Raw genomic sequence first — 18,306 nt, forward strand, 5'->3', positions numbered from 1 at the left:
ACACCACTCTTAAAGTGTTCCCAGATGAGGACCCAGATTTGGAAGAGCCATGCTTCAGTAGCCAAGCTGATCCTTCTCCCAAAATAAGAAGATAGAAGCAAATGTGGACACTACCTCCTCTTGCCCCAGGGAAAACAAATAAACAAATCATTTCTATTATACTGTTTCAAGGAGGGAGACAAAGGTATATGCTCACTAAGGCATGAGTAAGGCACTGAGAATGAGTACAGCTGGCACACAGCAAATGCACACAGTAGCTCCTGACAAGAGCTGTCAGCTCTGTCCCCCAGAATAACTCCAGCCATCAGTGACAGGGGCAACAAACCAGGACTAGTGCAGCAGAGCACTCTTCTCTGCCTCACACTAAGGAGGATGTACCACTCAAACCATCCCAACAAGTGCAAGCACAAGAGATGCAGAAATTATGCACAATACGAGGTATTCAAGCAAATTTTTAAAACACTAGCTTGGCTAACAGAAACATATTGGCAACACACAGTACATCACATACACTTTTCACTGCAGCAGCAGGAATGTTTCAGCACCCTGGCCAGTCTGCCCAAGCTTATTCAAGTACATTAACACTTCCACTGCACAAATATACCAAATGTCTACAGACAGGAATGTGCTGCAATGCATGGAGCTGAATGCAAGACCTCCAAGTACCCACTGGTGGACTATCTTACCGCTGTCCTTCTGCGCTGCCATATGCTCACCTTCCCCAAACTGATGGATCAAACTGACTCCATGCCAGTCTTTGACTTGTTCTTGTTAATTCATTAATTAAATTAATCTTGTTAATTAAATCTTATTAATTTTTTGGGCCTACACTGCCACTACTAATCCCTGCGAAGCATCAGTGACAAAAAGCATGGGGCATGCAAGAGCATAATGAACACATAATGAAGATAATGGATGAAAAAAGGGGATGATACAGAAATAAAGAAGTTAGCAGACAACCAGAACACTCTGCAACTAAAGACTACTGGCAAGGAAACGGTAAGGAGACAGAGAGAGAAGGAGGAAAAATTAGAGTTCCATGTTACGATGTTACACCAATAATATTCAAGAAGCCATAGTATGCTCCAAATTACCTAATAAACAGTCAAGAAGTTTAAATTACATTTCAAAATTTTCAGAACACAAACCACCGAACTTAAAAGGCAAAAGCTATGTACCATGCAATGCAATTGCTAGAAATCCACTCTCTCCTGTATCAGGATTACATGCCTAGTTCTCACACCCTTAGAAATGTACCCACAAAACTAATTAATATTTTAGTAATGACAATACAACACTCAAGAGACTACAGAGTCAAGGTCAGCAGAAATCCCTTCTTTTCTGCTGAAAGCTTCCTCACAGGGAATCTGTCAGCCAGGATAAACCCAGAGTCGTCCGGCGAGCATCGGCCCGGGGGCTCGGCTGCGCTCCCCTCCCTGGGGCTGCCTGGCGAGGATGCTGGGCTTTGCCCACGGGATCCCCGAAATTTTGGGAACTACGAGGAAAACGCTAGTTAATACGGAAAGAATAAAAAAGTCTCAGAGAAGCCCAGGCCCACAGATATATCAAATCGCGGAGGGCAGGGCCGGCAGCCCCACGCGCTCCGCTGCCTTCCTGCGGCCACGGCTCGGCTCCGGCCCGCTGCCGGGCGGCTGCAGCACCTCTGAGCGCCCACGGCAGGCGGCTCCGGGCGCGGACACGCCGCACAGCCCGCCCGGGCCCGGCTGCACCCGGGGCCGCTCCCCGCCCTCAGCCGGCTGCCCGCGCGTGGCTCGGGGAGCGCACAGCCCGGCACAGCCACTGACCTGAGGCAGCAGATGCAGGAGCAGCCAGAGGCGGAGCCGGGCCGGCTGCGCCGCCATACCGGGCCTGCCGCGCCGCCGCCGCTTTGTTCCGACCTGGGCCGGGCCGGACCCTTCCGCACCGGGCACCCAGAGCCCGCCCCGGACGTCCCGCCCCAGCGCCCCGAGCCGCCAACGGGCTCCGGCGGGGTGCGACGTCACTTCTGGCGGTGCCGAATGAAATGGCGAGTGGCGGCGGCGGCGGCGGCGGCGGCGCGGGGAAGATGGCGGTGAGGAGCGGGCTGGCGCGGCGCGGGCTTGGTGGTGTCGGTGGTTTACCCGCGCCCCCGTCCTGGCGCCGCGGGATCCCGCGGCAGCGTTCCGGGTCTGCGTCTCCGCGGATGGCGCGTTTTAACTGGGCTGCCTGTGCTCTGCCGTAGGATAAGGAGAAGAAGAAGAAGGAGAGCATCTTGGACCTCTCCAAATACATCGACAAGACCATCCGGGTGAAGTTCCAAGGAGGGCGGGAAGGTGAGCCCGGCGCGTGGCTGCAGCACGAAGCTCTTTCGCCTTTCGGCGTTTTCCCTCAGCCGATGCCTGTCGGCTCTGCCCTCCTGCTCACGCTGCTTTCCCAGCAAGGGAAGCGGGGGCGTAGCGGGTGCTTTTACTTAATAGTATTTGCAATTACTGGTGTGAAGCTTCTCTCGTTTAACTATTCCACTCATCTCCTGGGTGCACTTTTATCCTTATGGCTCATCTGTGCATCTCCTCTTTTAGTGGTTGTCTTGAACAGCCTTATTTTGGCTGGGCTTTTTGGGCTTTTTTTTGTTTTGGTTTTTGGTTTTTTTTTTTTTTTTTTTTTTTTTGCATTGCAAGGATGCACTTAAAGAAACAAAGAAACATTTATGGATGTAACAATTAATACAAGTGTCGCGCCTTTCATCTCTTGACATGGTAAGCATGCCCGGAGTTCGTGGTTCAATAAATGCCACCGTGCCTTTGCGTTCCCGTCCCCTCCCAGCTGGGCAGGTACATCCCAATGCAGTTGGTGCCACCCGCAGGCACTTGTTCGTCTGAGTTTACCATGTGCTGCATTCTAAAACTCCACTGGGACCTTATGCTTATGAGGGTTTGAAAGTTACTTGAACTCCTTACTGAGAAGTGTATTTGTCAAACTGGGAAGTTGCTCTGTGTAATTTTGTGGTATATTTAGTGACTAGTCTTGTTGAATCATGTTCTCCATTAGGACAAAGTGTGGTCTATCTGCAGTGCCTTCCTGTGAGGCAGTGCTTATGCTAAAGACATGATGTGCCAGGAGAGCACCTGGAAGATGGGGTTTCTGAGGAAAGAACTTAAAATATAGCCTTGTTTAACTTTTAACCATAACCTTTCATTAAGGATATTTATTTTGTTTTGGAGTTGTCTTTTTTTACTTTGTGTTACTTCTACTGATTTGTTATACAGTATTCTTAAAATGCCCTTGAAATTGGCTGAAAGCAAAAATGTTAGCATCTTGAAGTACATTTGGAAGAATGGATTGAAAAGTCTGTAAGTTTTAATTGGTGCAATGCAGAGCAGCTTTTGTGTACTTGCCCTTGATAAAGAGGACACTGTTTAATACCTCTGGTCTCATTTGTTTGGTCTTGCCTGAAAGAGAGAACAGGGCTGGAGAACTCAATGTACCTTTCATTAAGTCTTGTGTTGCTGTATACCTTGTTTTGGTCCTAATGATTGTTTTCTGTGTGGTCTTCAACAGCAAGTGGTGTCTTGAAAGGGTTTGACCCTCTTCTGAACCTTGTGCTGGATGGTACCATTGAGTACATGCGAGGTAAGTAATATGCAATCTTTGGAAAGCTTCCCCCTCCCTGAGTGGTTTTCTTGACAGAAATCTTACAGCTCCGTGAGTGAATAAGCAGAAACTGCAGATTAACATCACCCAAACTGCAGCATGCTTGGTATAACTGTCTTGTAAAGAAAGATGTAAGGTGATGGGTCTGTGGGACCTGACAACATGTTCCTGAGGGAATTGGCTCTTACAGTTCCCAAGCTAGTCTAAAACATTTAAAAAGTGATGGCAGTCAGATGATGGGAAAAAGGGAAACATTGAACCCATTTTTCAAAAGGGTAGAAAGGAACCTGGGAACTACTGTTCTGTCAAGCCTGACCTCTTGTGCCTGGGACGATCATAGAACAGATCCTCCTTGGCGCTCTGCTAAGTTATTTGGAGGACAGGGAGGTGATTTTAGGCATCCACTGTGGCTTTGCCAAGGGAAAATCCTATCTGAACAACCCAGAAACAATTCTGGCCTTCTGTGATGGAGTGACTCCATCAGTGGCCAAGGGAAGGGCTTACAGATGTCTTTTATCTGTACTTCTGTAAAGCCTTTAACACAGTCCCCCACTGTCCCAGCAGCGGGTCCCCAGCCAGGTAATAATTAGCATTGACTCCATGATTCACAGAAGGCTGATCAATCTCTTTATATATATCAATATTAGGAAACCCATTGCTTTTATAGACAGTTATGATACACCTAGACCTAATTGGTCCTCCAATCCAAACACTATCACCATTGGCTAATTAAGAAATCACTCTTTGGTAAACAAGTCTCCATAACACATTCCACATGTTCACAATACCAAGTGCAGCAGGCCAAGATAAGAATTGTTTCTCATTCTTTTCTCTGATCTTATCACAGCCTATTCCCAGAAAGGCCTGGGAAAGTTATCTGTTGCTCTCTGTGGCCAGAGAGCTGCTGCCACACCCCACAACATCCTTCTCCCTAAATTGAAGGAAATGGATTTGATGGGTGGACTGTTTGGTGAATGTGTAATCGGTTGGATGGTCATATCCAGAGCATAGTAGTCAATAGCTTAATGTCCTTGTGAACATCAGTGACCAGGGGTGTCCCTCAGGGGTCTCTGGAGACCAGGACTGTTTAGTGTCTATCAGTGACATAGGCAGTGGGATCAAGTTCACCCTCAGTCTGCAGGTGGCACACCTGAAGGATGAGGCCATGCAGGGGGACCTGGACAAGTTTTTGAAGAGGGCCCACAGGAACCTCATGAGGTTCAGCAAGACTCAGGCTGGGGTATGAATAGATGGAGAGCAGCCCTGCTGAGAGTGACTTGGACATGCTGGTGGATGAGAAGCTGGACAATATGTGCTTGCAGCTCACAAAGCCAGCTGTATCCTCAGCTGCATCCCTACCAGGGATGAGGGATTCTGCTCCTCTGCCCACTCAGGTGAGACCCCACCTGCAGAGCTGCCCCAGCCCTGGGGAACAACATCAGGAGTATGTGGAGCTGCTGGAGCCAGCCAGAGGAGGCCACAGAGATGCTCCAAGGGCTGGGGCCCCTCTGCTCTGGAGCCAGGCTGTCAGAGCTGGGGTGTTTACCTGAAGAAGAGAGGGAGATGGTATTGTGGCCTTTCAGTTTTAAAGGGACATAAAAGGAAATGCCAGGGGGGGAATTCTTCAGCAGGCCCTGTTTTGGCAGGGCAAGAGGTAATGGGTTTAAACTAAAGGAGGGTCAATGTAGATATAACAGAAGATACAAATGTAAGGAACATGTAGTGTCGCTCAGTTCTTTTGAGAGTTTTAAAGTTCTTCTAAAAGTTTCTTATGCTTTCTGATATTTACATATTTCTACTGAATTTTCTCACACTGTTCATATAAACAGTAGTTGTTTTGCTTTCTTCTTTGTGGGTGGAGAGACTTGATGGACTGTTAGTTTGACCAGTGTGGTTGGAGAGGTGGTAATTTCACCCTCCAATCCGCTGTCACTTTTACTATTCTGCATATAGTGGAGTCAGAAAATAAAGTTTGCTCTTTGGGTTCTTTTCTTTCCCCTTTTGCATCTAGCGTCCGTGTGTGAGTTATTTCATGCTGTAGTGTGACAATGTAGATAAAAGGAAGAGGGTTTTTTTTTTTATAATGAGCATGATAAAAACACTGGGGCAGGTTGCTTGGAGAGGTAGTAGGTGCCCCATCCTTGGGAGCATTCAAAGATGGGACTGAGCAACTGGGTCTAGTTAAAGATGTCCCTGCTTGTTACAGGGAGGCTCTACTAGATGACCTTTAAAGGTGATTCTGCATCAGAAGTTAGGTTAAGCACATTCTCTGTGATAGAACATCCCTGGTAGTCCTTGCTTGAGCTCCTCTATAGTTATCTCATTGGCTGTCCTTGTCCTCTAAAGAATAAAGCAGTGTCTCTTTCTCCTCTCTGATACAAAACCTATCATTTGATAAGACAGTGTTTTTGAAGACTATTCTCATACCTGTTCAAAATGGAACACCTGAAGCTTCGAATTTCATCTTTAAAACAGAGTTTTAAAATGTGTTGTTCATTTCTATAGAATATAAACATATCTCTATATGGAAGATAGAACTGTTTGGTTTGTAAGTGTTTGTCCCAATCCAACCCTGTTTGGCCTGGTCTGAGAATGGGCTGGTGCTCTCTTCCCTAGTGCATTGAGAAGTCAGTGTCTTTTTCTGATTTGCATTAATCACAAAGTGTTTGTCTATAATGGCATTTGAAATGGGAGCAAGAGCTTTTTTTAATCACTTGCCTGTATACTATTAGTTAGATGCATGAAAGGCCTTTGAATTCCTTAATAAATGTGTTCTGCTTTTTGTTGCATACAAAGCAGATTTCCTTATTGCTCACTGTAAGTAAGGTCTTGAAAACATCAGATGTCACTGCTGCATCACTTGTGTGGTCCATGTGTTCAATAAAACAAAGCAGTTATGCCAGGAAAAAACATGCATGTCTGTGCCTTTTGAAGTTTATGGAATTTGGTTTCTTTTTCTTATTTTCCTGTTCTAACCATGGATCTCTGCTTTTTAGATCCAGATGATCAATTTAAATTAACAGAAGACACACGTCAGCTGGGACTTGTTGTTTGCAGAGGGACTTCTGTGGTTCTGATTTGTCCACAGGATGGAATGGAAGCTATTCCAAACCCTTTCATTCAGCAGCAAGATGGCTAATGCTTTCTTTGGATTGTCTCTGAAAACTTCAGGGGTGCAAGTCATTGGAGAAAACTATCAGTGTGTGAGAAGCTTCCTGTTTTGGGGGGGGCGTTTGAATGTGTATTTGTTAGTGTGAAAAAAGTTTATTTTTGTGGTTTTCATAAATGATGAGAGGATATTGAATGTAAGAAGCATGTTCTTGTTTTCCTCCTAGCCCCAAATAAGTGTGTAACTATGTTGCTTAGAGTTGACAGAAGAGAACATATTGTTATGAATTGTCTGAGACCTTCTTGATCTTTTGTGTTTTGAAACAACACCATAAAATTAGTTATGAATGCCCTGAATATTGGTTATATTCTTTCCATTTTTAAATACATTAAAATGCCTTTAATCTAAATTAAAAGCCTAAATACAGTAGAACACGTTTTTCTTCCTCTTTGATATCAGTACTCAGCTGGGCAAGCATTTTGTTGTAGTCTTCTGCTGAATTCAGTCTCTTTTGTGCAGGAAAATTACTTCTTGTATAGTGTCATCACCTTTACAAGGGACGTAGCCAAGGAGGTCTTTTTCAGCACTTGTTCCAGAACTTGTGGGCTGTGATCTGTGTATCAGCAGGCTCACACATCTCTACAGAGGACTGATCTAACTTGTGGGATAATTCTTGGTTGAGTGACCTAAACCTTATGGTGGTAGCTATTTGTTACTTGGAATTTTAGGGGAAGAATATTTAATATCCTACCATTTGTTCAATTGTAGGCAGTGTCTGGAAGCACTGCATATTTTTATATTGTAGCTATCCACTTGTGGTTTTGCTTGTTATAACTTGATTTGTAAGTAAACATTTTTATTTCTTTTATACTGCAGAAAATGCAAGATTTGATGAGTTCTGAGTGAATAAAGACAAATTAATCTGTTTCTAAATGTCTGGTTTTTAGTCTGTAAAAGTGCACTACAGCTGACATTACAGTTCTCTAGCCATAGATCTAAATTAAATTAGTTCAGGAGGTGCATAAGCACTACAAGATCAGGAAGGACCAGAGCAAAAGCCGTACTTCAAACAGAATTGATGGGAAAGGCCTGAGAGCATCTCGTCCCCCTTCTGAGGCGTTTTAAAGACTGCCTGGTTGAAGTATGTGCCTGGAGCCTGTAACCTGCTTCTTCCACCTTCTCTTGCCTTTATAGAGGACCTTTTATGAGGAGATTGTGGCAGAGTGAATTGTTTTGCTAGCAGCAGCAGTTTTGTTCCTGAAGGTTGTCAAGAACCCATGGCAAGTACATGTATTGGTTATTTTGGCCACAGCATCGTTCTCCCACGCATAGCCTTTCCTGTGTCAGCTCCAGAATGGGTGGGAGCTTAGAGTAAATTTCATTTTAGTGAATCTGACTTCCAGGAGGCTCTGAAACTAGGGACCAGGTGTTGTGTGTAATGTATTGCCTGTGTGAACTTGGGTGTGTCTGGATTTAAAGTGGGGGCTCACAGAGCTGTCTATAAAGGTGTGCTCCTCACAACCTAGTTTCTTTCTAATGCTACAAAACTTGCTTGTGAAACTGCACAATTCAAAAGAGAATCCTTATTTAGAGTGTGAGGAGTAGAATTTGCTTGCCATCAGCCTGAGCATAGTCTTGAACTGTCCTTTAGATGGGAGATTGCTGTTGTTGATACCAGTAATGTGCTGCACTGTTTTTGCACTCTTTAAGCATAGCAAAAGAAACAGACCTGCTGGGGCTCTCTGGGGTGGATTCTGAGCTCTTAAGTGCTGGTAGATCTGCCTGAATTCATGGGTCAAGTGTGTAAACTCTGGGGAGGGGCATGTTCCCAACATTTCCTGCTCAGGGGGTTGGTTGGTTGCTCTTCAATGTGAGCTGCATGGCTCTGCTTTTCTGCAGCACAGACTTTGAGGTTATACTTGGGAGTCAAGTACCTGAAAAGAAGAATATGAAAATGATGGGGGACAGACATTTTAGCAGGGTCTGTTGTGACAGGACAAGGGGTAATGATTTAAACTAAAAGAAGGGCGATCCAGACTAGAAATATGGAAGAAAGTTTTAATGATGGCATGATGAGACACTGGCACAGCTTCTGTTTGCTGAGCTCTGCCATGAACTGGGAGTGAGTCTTGCTGGTATGGGCTCTTTGGGTAAGGGACTCTATTTCAAGGTCCCTATGCAAGTCTCTTCATGTAACAGCTCTGGAAAAATTCACTGTGGCATTAGCTGTTCTTTGTCCCACATCTGTGTTTATTTAGTGCTTTCAGATTGAGGATGACTGAACATGTGAAGCCATCTGGGTTTGAATGGGGGCTCACTCCTTCCTCTTCTCTCTTACTAAAGTATAAAGTTAGATATGTAATAAAAACTGTAATCACTTTGGTATTTAATTAAACTTGAACTAATGAAAGATGAGGTGATGGTTGTTTTTTTCCAAATGGGTTCAGTATTTTCTACAACTTCTTTGTATTTACTCAGTGCTTAGGAATCTTTTGGTTGTTTCTCCTGCTTTTTCTTTTTAGCCCAGGCTCTTTGCTTGGCTAATGGCTCCCCTTATTTGCTGAGGCCTTACCTGGTAAAAGTAGATGCCAGTCAAATCTGTATTTTTTAGGTTATACTGCTGTTCTGCTAATGCTGTTCAGAAAGCAGCAGAAAAGACAGAAAAGGAAAGCAGGAGAGTAGAAAACATTCTATTTTTAGGACAAGATTGGCTTATCTCATACTTATCCTAGCTAGGGGGATAGTGTTTCCAGAGATGGAAAGGGCTGCATAAGACTGAGTTAAAATTAACTGCCTGGCAGTCTACAAGCATGGAGCCTGCACAAGAGCCACAGGAGCTGGGACCTCAGACAGAAATGATTGCAGACACAATTCTTCAGGTTGGAGAGAGACTCTTCCAGGTCAGCCGTAGGGTGCTTTCAGTACACAGTCGATACTTTGAAGCCATGTTTTTTGGAGGAGCAAGAGAGAGCTCTGAACAGCACATAGTGATCAAAGGGGTCGATGCAGTGCCATTTCAGGCACTACTTGAGTTCACTCGCACAGCCCAAGTGCTTATAGGTCAAGAAAATGTGACCAGCTTACTGGAAACAGCTGATTTTTTTCAGTTTGACAGGGTGAAACTGTTGTGTGAGAAATTTCTGGAGAGAGAACTGCATGTTTCAAACTGCCTTGGCCTGATGACCTACTCGCAGCAATTTGCCTTTACAGAGTTGTATGTGTCTGCTATGAATGTGGCTCTCACTCACTGGGGGGATGTGATATGCCAGGAAGAATTTAAGGCATTGCCCAAGGAAATGCTGGTGCAGCTCCTGAAGAGTGATGACCTCTTCATTTCAAGAGAGGATGTGGTTTTTGACAGTATTATGATTTGGATAATGGAGGACCCAGCAACAAGAGAGGAAGAATTTCTGGATTTGGTGGGCGAAGTCAGGGTCACTTTTCTGAGTTTGTCCTTCCTTGATATCTTGGTGAAACGCAGCAAGCATGCTGGAGAGACAGATATCTTTTCCAGACTAATAAAGAAGTTAGACAGCTGTCCCCCACCCAGCTGGCAAAATCCGAAACTGTGTCCTTATGCTGGCCGGAGCTATGACACCTTATATGTCCTGGGAGGAAAGCATGACAAAGAACAGCAAGAATTATTTCTCTTTCAACCTAAAACAGGGACCTGGCAGGCTTGTTCTCCACTGCAGCGCAGGAATCTCACCCAGTATGCAGTGGCAGCAGTAGGTAACTTACAGAGAAGGGAGACTGAGCAGATGCAAACAAGTTGAGACTGAATGCCATATGCAGGGAGTCCAACTGTTGCTGTAAAACTGTTGTGCTCAGCACTGCTAAAACCTCGTTCATATTGGTGTTCATATTTGTTCAAAGAATGGTTTTGTCCTCCTTAGTCCTGGGAGAATGCTAGACAACGCTATTCTCATATAGCAGAAACTACTATGCAGTCTACCACGCTCCTTACCTTGGCTTTATCTGGAATTAATCTAAGGACTTGGCTTTAAGCAGTGTATTTTTTGGCCTTCTCTTTTGTAGTGATTTAGATCTATGACAGGCGACTTCTGATTTATAGTTGCCATTACATTAAACTAACCATAGATGTTGGGAAATCTTCATGCTTGGAGACTTTCAAGCCAGCTCAATACGATGGCTTCCTGTATTAGTGTTGGTAATAGTCCCATTTCTGGTAGGAGTTTGGAAGTGAGATCTCTGAGGTTCTTTCTAACCAGTGTTTCCATGATTCTATTAAAAAATTGGAGCAGTCTTGGAAAGACTGGCTGCATACTGTAGGCCCAATGTATCTGTGTGGATGAGGAATTAAATACTGCAAACTGATTTTCTCTCCTCATCTTGCACCTTATCAGTACAGCCCAGGGTGAAATGAGTACCCCAGGTATCAGGAGCAATTTTTAGCTTTCACGTGACTAGTATTTTCTTTGCTGTGTTTCCAGGGAGCTTCCTTTTTGTGACAGGAGGATATTTCCGGGATGAGTTTGTGTGGTACAGTGTGGATTGGGTGCTCATCTACAACTGCTTGGACAATTGCTGGCTGGAAGGGCCAGCCATGAAGAAGTCCCGCAATAGCCACTGTGCAGTAGGAGTAGGGCTCTACTTGTATGTTCTTGGAGGGAGCACAGATGAAGGGATAATCCCAGCAGTGGAGCGCATGGCTTTGATGGAGTCAGAGTGGGAAAGCATGAGTCCTATGTCTCAGCCTGTGGAGAGAGGTGACGCGGTCAGTGTGGGAACCAGGATCTATGTGGTCTGTGGCCTAGATGAGAATGGACACGTATATGATGGAGTGCAAAGGCTGAACACGGAGACAGACAGCTGGGATGTCATCTCGTTCTCCCCTCTTCCAAGGTAAGAAATAATATTCAGGGACCTGGCAGAAGACAAAGGATTCTAGTGTTGGTCCTGCTCCAAGAAGAGGTTATAGTGTAGAAATCCGTAAGTCCTGTCCCTGCAACACTTCTGTGATTCTCTGTTTAGACAGGACTTCTGATTTGAGGACCAAGGTCATCCTGAATATTTCAGGGGCCAAATCTTTCTGTTGATTCTGATCAAGGGTTTCTTCTCTCTAAGGTATGACCTCTGCATCACATCCCTGAATGGGGCTCTGTACACTGTAGGAGGGGAAGCTTTTCGATTTGATGTGGAGACAGATGAATGGACCCAGGTGAATGAAGAATGCTTGACCCAGAAGTTCTTCATGGGATGCAGCACTGTGAATGGACAAATTTATCTCCTTGGACAGAGGAAAGGAAACAGCACCCTCCCCATTGTAGTCCTCTTTGATCCCTACACTGATGTGTGCCAGGTCATAGATAACAAACTCCCTTGCCCCCTTCCTATTCATGGCTGTGTCTCTGTGCGAAGATTTGATACGTGGGCATAAGAGTGGAAGATCATGTGCTTTACAGCTGAAGGGAGTTAGATTGCATCAACTTCGGCCTGTGACATTTTTAAAATTTTGTTCTTTTGTAATTTTACCTTTTTTCCTACTTGACAAATGAACTTGAAGCAAAAGCCAGTGCAATCTTTGTCTACACAAAGGCTGCAGGTCATTATTGAAAATGACCTGATGATGGTATTGACCTGGTGATTGGTATTGTTATGGTATATAAACTCCTTAGGGTTGATGCTCAATAAAGGGCTGTTCTGACCTTTAACCTCTGTGTCTCTCTGTCCTTTGAACAACTGGAAAATCACTGCCTCATTGTTAGAAAATATCATAGGATTTAAATAATCAAATGGGTGTCAAGGGAATCTTCAGCAGGATTATAAGCCCATAGTGCTGTATGACAGAACAAAAAAAAAAAAAAACAAAAAAAAACAACAAAACAAACAACCCAAACAGCAATTGCTGTCAAGCCATACTTAATATCAGTACCATTTTAGCCTGAAATAAGCAAGTTTCACAGGTTAATTATGGCTAAAATTACCTTTATTCAAGGCTGAAGAGCACCACAGAAGGAGGGAGACTGTTCTGGATTTATGGATTCAGGTATGTGATGACAAACATTTGCACACTGAGTCTTAAGAATCTGGCTTCAGTTTCCTTAGTCTTCTTTGGGTTCACAGCTGCAGAGACTCAGAATAAAAATGCCCATCCCAAAGCACTAAAATGAGGGTGCAAGAAGCAGGGTCCTGCACATAGCTGTAATTAAAGACTGTGTATGAGAAAGAGCATTTCCTGGGCAGAACTATGGTCTTAGGGCAGTAGGGATTGATGTCCAAGGGCACTCGGGCCTCCCAAGTGTGGAGAGAGAGAGAGTGACTGCCCCACTGGTGCAACAGAAGTGAGCTGGGAGGCTGCACTGCAAGCACTGCTATCTCCTGTGCTGTCAGAGTCTGCTCTCTGATGTGACACAGCAAGAGAGCTCCTGAGCTGAATGATTAACATCTCCAGAGAAGGGGAGAGGCCTCAAAAACTGAGAGGTGTTGGTGAAAAGCAGCCCTGCCACTGTGACAGCTCTGTCAGGACAGCAGGCCTACAGACATGGAACCCTCTAGCTCTGGTTTGGCTTCCTCTCCTTGCCAGCTCCACCCCAGAGCTGGGGGTCCCATGATGGGGCTGCAGCAACCAAGGCTGGGCCTGTTCTCTGGGCCCAGAGGCCAGTTGTGCCCTGGAGACTGTATGGGTCTTTTGAATTATGACTGAAGCGATACGCGGAATAAATAAATAGACTCCACAACCTGGGGTAGTTATGAAGTGGGTATGTATGTCAGCGCCCGACACAAGTGAGATAGCTCTCTGAAAACCTGTGTCCCGAGCCTCAGTCTGACCCACACCTTTATTCCCAAAGGTGTTCCATATGGAATACATTACACAACTTTCCCATGCATATTCAACCCCTGGTCCCGCCTGTCCTCGCCTCTCATGCTAAATAGGTCCGTGCCCTTCTGGGCATGTGTGGTTTGCTGTGTTGGTCTCTTGGTTGTCTCTTGAGGCTGAAGATTTTAGTCTTCCTCATGACTGAACTTTTGAACTTTTCCTCTTTGCCCACGTGTGCTTTCGATCCTTTGGTGCTTATCTGAGTACATCTGTCAGTCTTGATAGGCTTGGAGACAGAGGAGCCTCTTTATCTGGGTTCTTAGCATCTTTTGGTATTGTTCTTTATGCAAGAAACTTCAGAAATTTGCATTTTCTTATGCCCTTTGTACCATGGCAGAGGTTTCTTAAGTAAAAGGTTAAAATTCAACACATAATTCTACAAGCTAAAATTTAAATGCTTAATTCATTTTGTTAACTTAAGTAAACTCCAAAAATCTCTATTTCATGACATTCTCATGTATCATTTGGGGCTTTAAAAGAAAGCATCATACTTGAAGGGACAAGGTACATTAATTCATGGGTGAACGCTTACACAGGGATCCCAATGAAGGGTCTTTCACCTCACCAAAGTACAGCTAGTGGGTGTAGGAATGTCCCCTTGTTGACAGAGTGACCAAATTATCCTCTGTCTCCTTAAAAAGGAAAAAAGCCCAAAAGTTTCTCTCCTCAATTTGGTTAAAAGACACCTCATAGGACCTTGGGGACTTCACCTCAAACTTAAGGATAGCCAATTGGGCAGAAGCCAAAAAGTGCCGCCTAAGCAATTCACTAGAAAAAGAAGAGAACAAAAGATGTAATCACTTTTGTGAAGTGTTTTACCAGGAGCAAGAACCTCTTGCCCGGGCTCGGGTTTTCTCTGCAAAGAGCTTTGTTATTTTGTCTTTTATTAAAACTTTTCTGTTTCCAACACTGTCTCAGAAACCATCCTGCTACTTTTATGCCATCTGAGGTAGCTGAGCTATCTCAGGTGTTGTGAAAAATGCCAATCACTTGTTTTTTAAAATTTTAAAAGTTTAATAATAATGAAATGGTTATAAAAATAGTAATACAATTGCAGTAATAAAAATTTAGAGTTAGGACAATTACAAGACAATACAAAGCAAAGACTTACGGACATACTGACATCCAGATGCTCTTGGGCACTTAAGCCACGACAAGTATGCCCTGTGAACAAAGGAATAACCTTTAAAACAATACACTGTTGCATATTCATCTATACTTCATGGTTATGCATACATTCTATTTAAAACAAGAAACTCTGTTGTATGTCAACTGTTTCCTTTGCGTCTTCTGTAATGAACAAAGTTTCCAGGTGTTCCCCAGAGAGGCGGGCAGGGCCTTCCTAGTTCCCATGGCAACACTGGAATGACTGCTGGCTACCGATATTGAAATGTTAATTAGCTAATTGCTCTGTTTGCTTTCTCTAAACTACCTAGAGATAACCTGCCTCCCCCCACCACACCGACATTCTGGGACTAAAATGGAAATAAAGAAAACCCCCTGGGATCATGGGAGTATTTTTGGGGGGATAAAGATACCCCTAAATAAAGAACTAAACACAGGAGAGGGGGATAGACAAATGCCCTAGCTGAGGAAGATGGGAAACACAATCCCTGATGGACTTTTGTCTGTCACCATCACCTGAAATTGTCTAGACCAGAGTGGGCTGGGGCAAGTGGAGACAGAAGGGATAGAGAGCCTGACTTGGGGCTGCCACCAGGGAAGGAGTGGGGACAGCTGTTGTTCTGGACTTCAGCAACAGACTCTGCACCCTTTGGCTACTGGTTGTGCCACAGGGAAGAAGAAAGTACAACTGCTGCTCTGGACTTCAGTGGCAGACCCTGCACGCCTCCTTCCTTTCGACCTGGGAAAGCTACAACAATGGGGCCGACCTGTTTGGGACCCCTGCCCAGATGATCTTTTTAATAAAAGAGCTGAACATTAATAAAGGCATTAGCCCTGTTCATTTCATCTTCCAGTCTGAGCAGGGCCTGAAGAAATTAGCTTCTTCTGATAAGAAAATCATATATTCCTCTTCTCTGGAAGATTTATATGTTCTGTGATGGCTACCTTGAAGGGAGTATCTCATTCCTTAAAAAAACCCCCACATACATAGTTTCTATTTTAACTACTAAAGCTTCATTTTAACTACAAAACTACATTTACCATACTATTAAAATGTTAATACAGTACAACTAATCAATATAACATAATACATATAGTAACTATCTGCGTAGAGCCAGATAATATGCATTTTTCACAGGTGTGATACTTTTCTCAGAGAGCTTATGAGACCTGGCTCGAAGAGATAAGGATCAAGTGGGGGTGGGGTGACATCCTGCTCAAGGCTGATGTTCCACAGAGGGAGAAGGTGTCTGCCTGCCTTCCAGCATTGCAGCCTGCAGACCCAAACTCCAGAGTCCTTCAAGGGAAAGCCGGTTCAATGTTTGAGTTACATGATGTCAGACTGCCAGCAAGGTTCAAAGATTTTCCTACTGACATATGACCTGATATTGTAAAAAGATTTCATGCAAAATGTACATAAAACAGATTTTGGGGTAATTAATTTTAACATTTACTTAAATTTTTTTGTTCTACTATAAATTCTGAAAATTAGAATTTATGCAAGAAATTACAAGGTGAAGCATCATCTAACTCCTAAACTATCCAGGTAAAATGATAGTGTTGTAATGTTCCTATTTTCCAATTTTAAAAATGAAATCTCAACAAAATTAATACATCTGTATAAAAAGCTTTCATTTATTACGTATAATTTCTGGTGGAAAAAAGTGCATTTGGAACAATTTAGTTCCTTTCAATTTTAGGAGACTTTTCCCTGAGTGGACATTCAGTAAGCACAATCTTTTAGACATTAGAGCTATTTTTAATAATTCATACAACAAATATAGCTTGTATCATTTGGCCAGGCCTTAGCTGCAGAAATGGTTTATCCCAGAGCCTGACCATTTTATACTTCCCAAGTGAAAACTTGTTTGCCATTTAAACCAATGCCTTTCACATGCAAGTCCTTTCATGGGGTGGCTGGCAATGAATGCCACTGTCTTTTGAAACTGCAAATTCATTAAATCTTCCCCAGTTTTAGTTTATTATCTCATGAACCTTTTGGGAAGGCTTTGAGATAATCACAGATAGGAGTCATAACTTCAGCATCTTGTTCAACCCCTCTTCTCTTTATACAGTGGGTCTTTGGCTGGTATGCCCTTTTCTTCCTGGATGAATGATTATAGAGTAGTAGTAAAAGAATAATCCTAACAGAATAATTGTAGGAAACAACTTTTGAAGTGACTAACTGCCTATAGATGTGATGAAATTCACCACCTAGGCCTCAGGCACACTGCAGTGAAGCCCTGTCTAGCCTCTCCCCCAACTCCTGTTCAGCCTTCCTGCATTCCAAAGACTGCCTGGATCCTGGTGTTTTGCAGCAAGCCCTGTGTTATTCTTTGTTCTTTGCCAGATCCTTTCCTTTGCTATTGTCACTCTCTTCGGTGTCACTTCTGGCATCTTATCTTTTCTGAAGGAAAGAACGTTTAAATTGTATTTGAGAATGGTATTCATTCATAGCCCTCAGGGCTTAACCTGGAATTTAAAATAAAAATAAGAGGTGTGACCATGTCGTTAAATCCAGTGCCTCAATTGTCCCTGCACTGGGAGACTGACTCAAGCTAACAGGTGGTAACATTATCATAGTTTCACCCAATATTTCTCACCCTGGTAATGTATCTTGTAATGTGATTTCCTGAAAATAAGTCAGTATTTGTTCTACATATAGTTGTTCAGCATATTTTTCTATGCAATTTATTACTGTTGAAGCTGTGAAAGCCAACACAGATGTGTCCAGCAAGCATATGCACTGGGCTCCTTATTTGCTATTGTCTACAATCTCGATGAGCGTATCTGTCTTAGGTTACGATGTAAGATGTAACCAAAAGAATGTGTTCTATCGCCATCTTCATAAACTGTTAAAAACAGGTGGGGCAGTGTTCTTTATGTCTTCCATGACTCAGCCCTGATAACACCCTCCTGGGGAGATCTTCTGCCAGTGGGCCATCAAGTCTCTCTGCAGGACTCATAAATTACATCATCTCACTGTGAAATGCTTCACCCATGGGGAGGAACCAAGCATTTCTACCCGGATATAATCTGAGTTTGGAACACCATGAGGAGCCTTACCTACTGGATTCCAAGAGGAGAAGAGCTACATAACCTCCCTGGACCTTCAGAGGAAGACCAGACCTTTCTATAGGATCAGCACTTCAACAGAACGACATCTATCACTAAATGATAAATGCAGCCACCGTTTAATTGGACTGCTACCACCACCCTGACCAACAGTGTGTCAGGTTGTATCCTGACTGTCAGTTTAAGCCAATGTTTTGTGCCTATATTTTAATTTTCCTATTAAATTGTGGTTCTGACTTGGAAGCTCCCACAGGTTTGTTTTCAAACTAGTAGAGTATCCTCCATAATTTCCTCAGAAAAACTGCTTTTTCTTGTAATTTATCTTTGATGAAGGGGTAACTCAAGAAACTTGAAGGCAAAGCACCAACATGGTGGAGAGGTTTTTTTTGACCACAGGTCTCAAAGCTTTCACAAATCTTCTCAGATGCTCCCACAATGTCATCTCCCTCTGCTAGCAAGGCAGGCTGGGGAGCTGCATCTCTGATTTTTTTGGGACATTTGTCCCAGTGATTGCTATAAAATCTCT

At 43.7% G+C, this 18,306-nt stretch overlaps 2 protein-coding genes across 6 annotated transcripts in view; one reads left to right on the forward strand and one right to left on the reverse strand.

The window, feature by feature from the left end:
* SPPL2B (signal peptide peptidase like 2B) overlaps nucleotides 1-1,963 on the reverse strand; it is a 30,710-nt gene extending 28,747 nt beyond the window's left edge. For both annotated transcript variants that reach the window (XM_068174229.1, XM_068174230.1), the window contains exon 1: nucleotides 1,806-1,963. In XM_068174229.1, the coding sequence (XP_068030330.1) occupies nucleotides 1,806-1,862 (57 nt within the window). In that variant the 5' untranslated portion in view covers nucleotides 1,863-1,963. The remainder of the gene's footprint in view (nucleotides 1-1,805) is intronic.
* On the forward strand, nucleotides 1,919-12,314 carry LSM7 (LSM7 homolog, U6 small nuclear RNA and mRNA degradation associated). Of its 4 annotated transcripts, XM_068174233.1 has the most exons (5): nucleotides 1,919-2,071; nucleotides 2,222-2,312; nucleotides 3,538-3,609; nucleotides 11,194-11,605; nucleotides 11,828-12,314. In XM_068174233.1, exons 1-5 carry the CDS (start codon nucleotides 2,024-2,026, stop codon nucleotides 12,138-12,140), a joined length of 936 nt encoding a protein of 311 aa, XP_068030334.1. In that variant the 5' UTR covers nucleotides 1,919-2,023; the 3' UTR covers nucleotides 12,141-12,314. The 4 variants fall into 4 exon arrangements, with proteins under 4 accessions (XP_068030334.1, XP_068030336.1, XP_068030335.1 ...); XM_068174235.1 differs by lacking the exons at nucleotides 11,194-11,605; nucleotides 11,828-12,314 and adding an exon at nucleotides 6,627-7,663 and having other exon boundaries at nucleotides 1,932-2,071; XM_068174234.1 differs by lacking the exons at nucleotides 1,919-2,071; nucleotides 2,222-2,312 and adding an exon at nucleotides 2,658-2,735.
* The last annotated feature ends 5,992 nt before the right edge of the window (nucleotides 12,315-18,306 follow it).

The sequence above is a fragment of the Anomalospiza imberbis genome, chromosome 27, assembly GCF_031753505.1.
Source record: "Anomalospiza imberbis isolate Cuckoo-Finch-1a 21T00152 chromosome 27, ASM3175350v1, whole genome shotgun sequence".
Taxonomy (NCBI): domain Eukaryota; kingdom Metazoa; phylum Chordata; class Aves; order Passeriformes; family Viduidae; genus Anomalospiza; species Anomalospiza imberbis.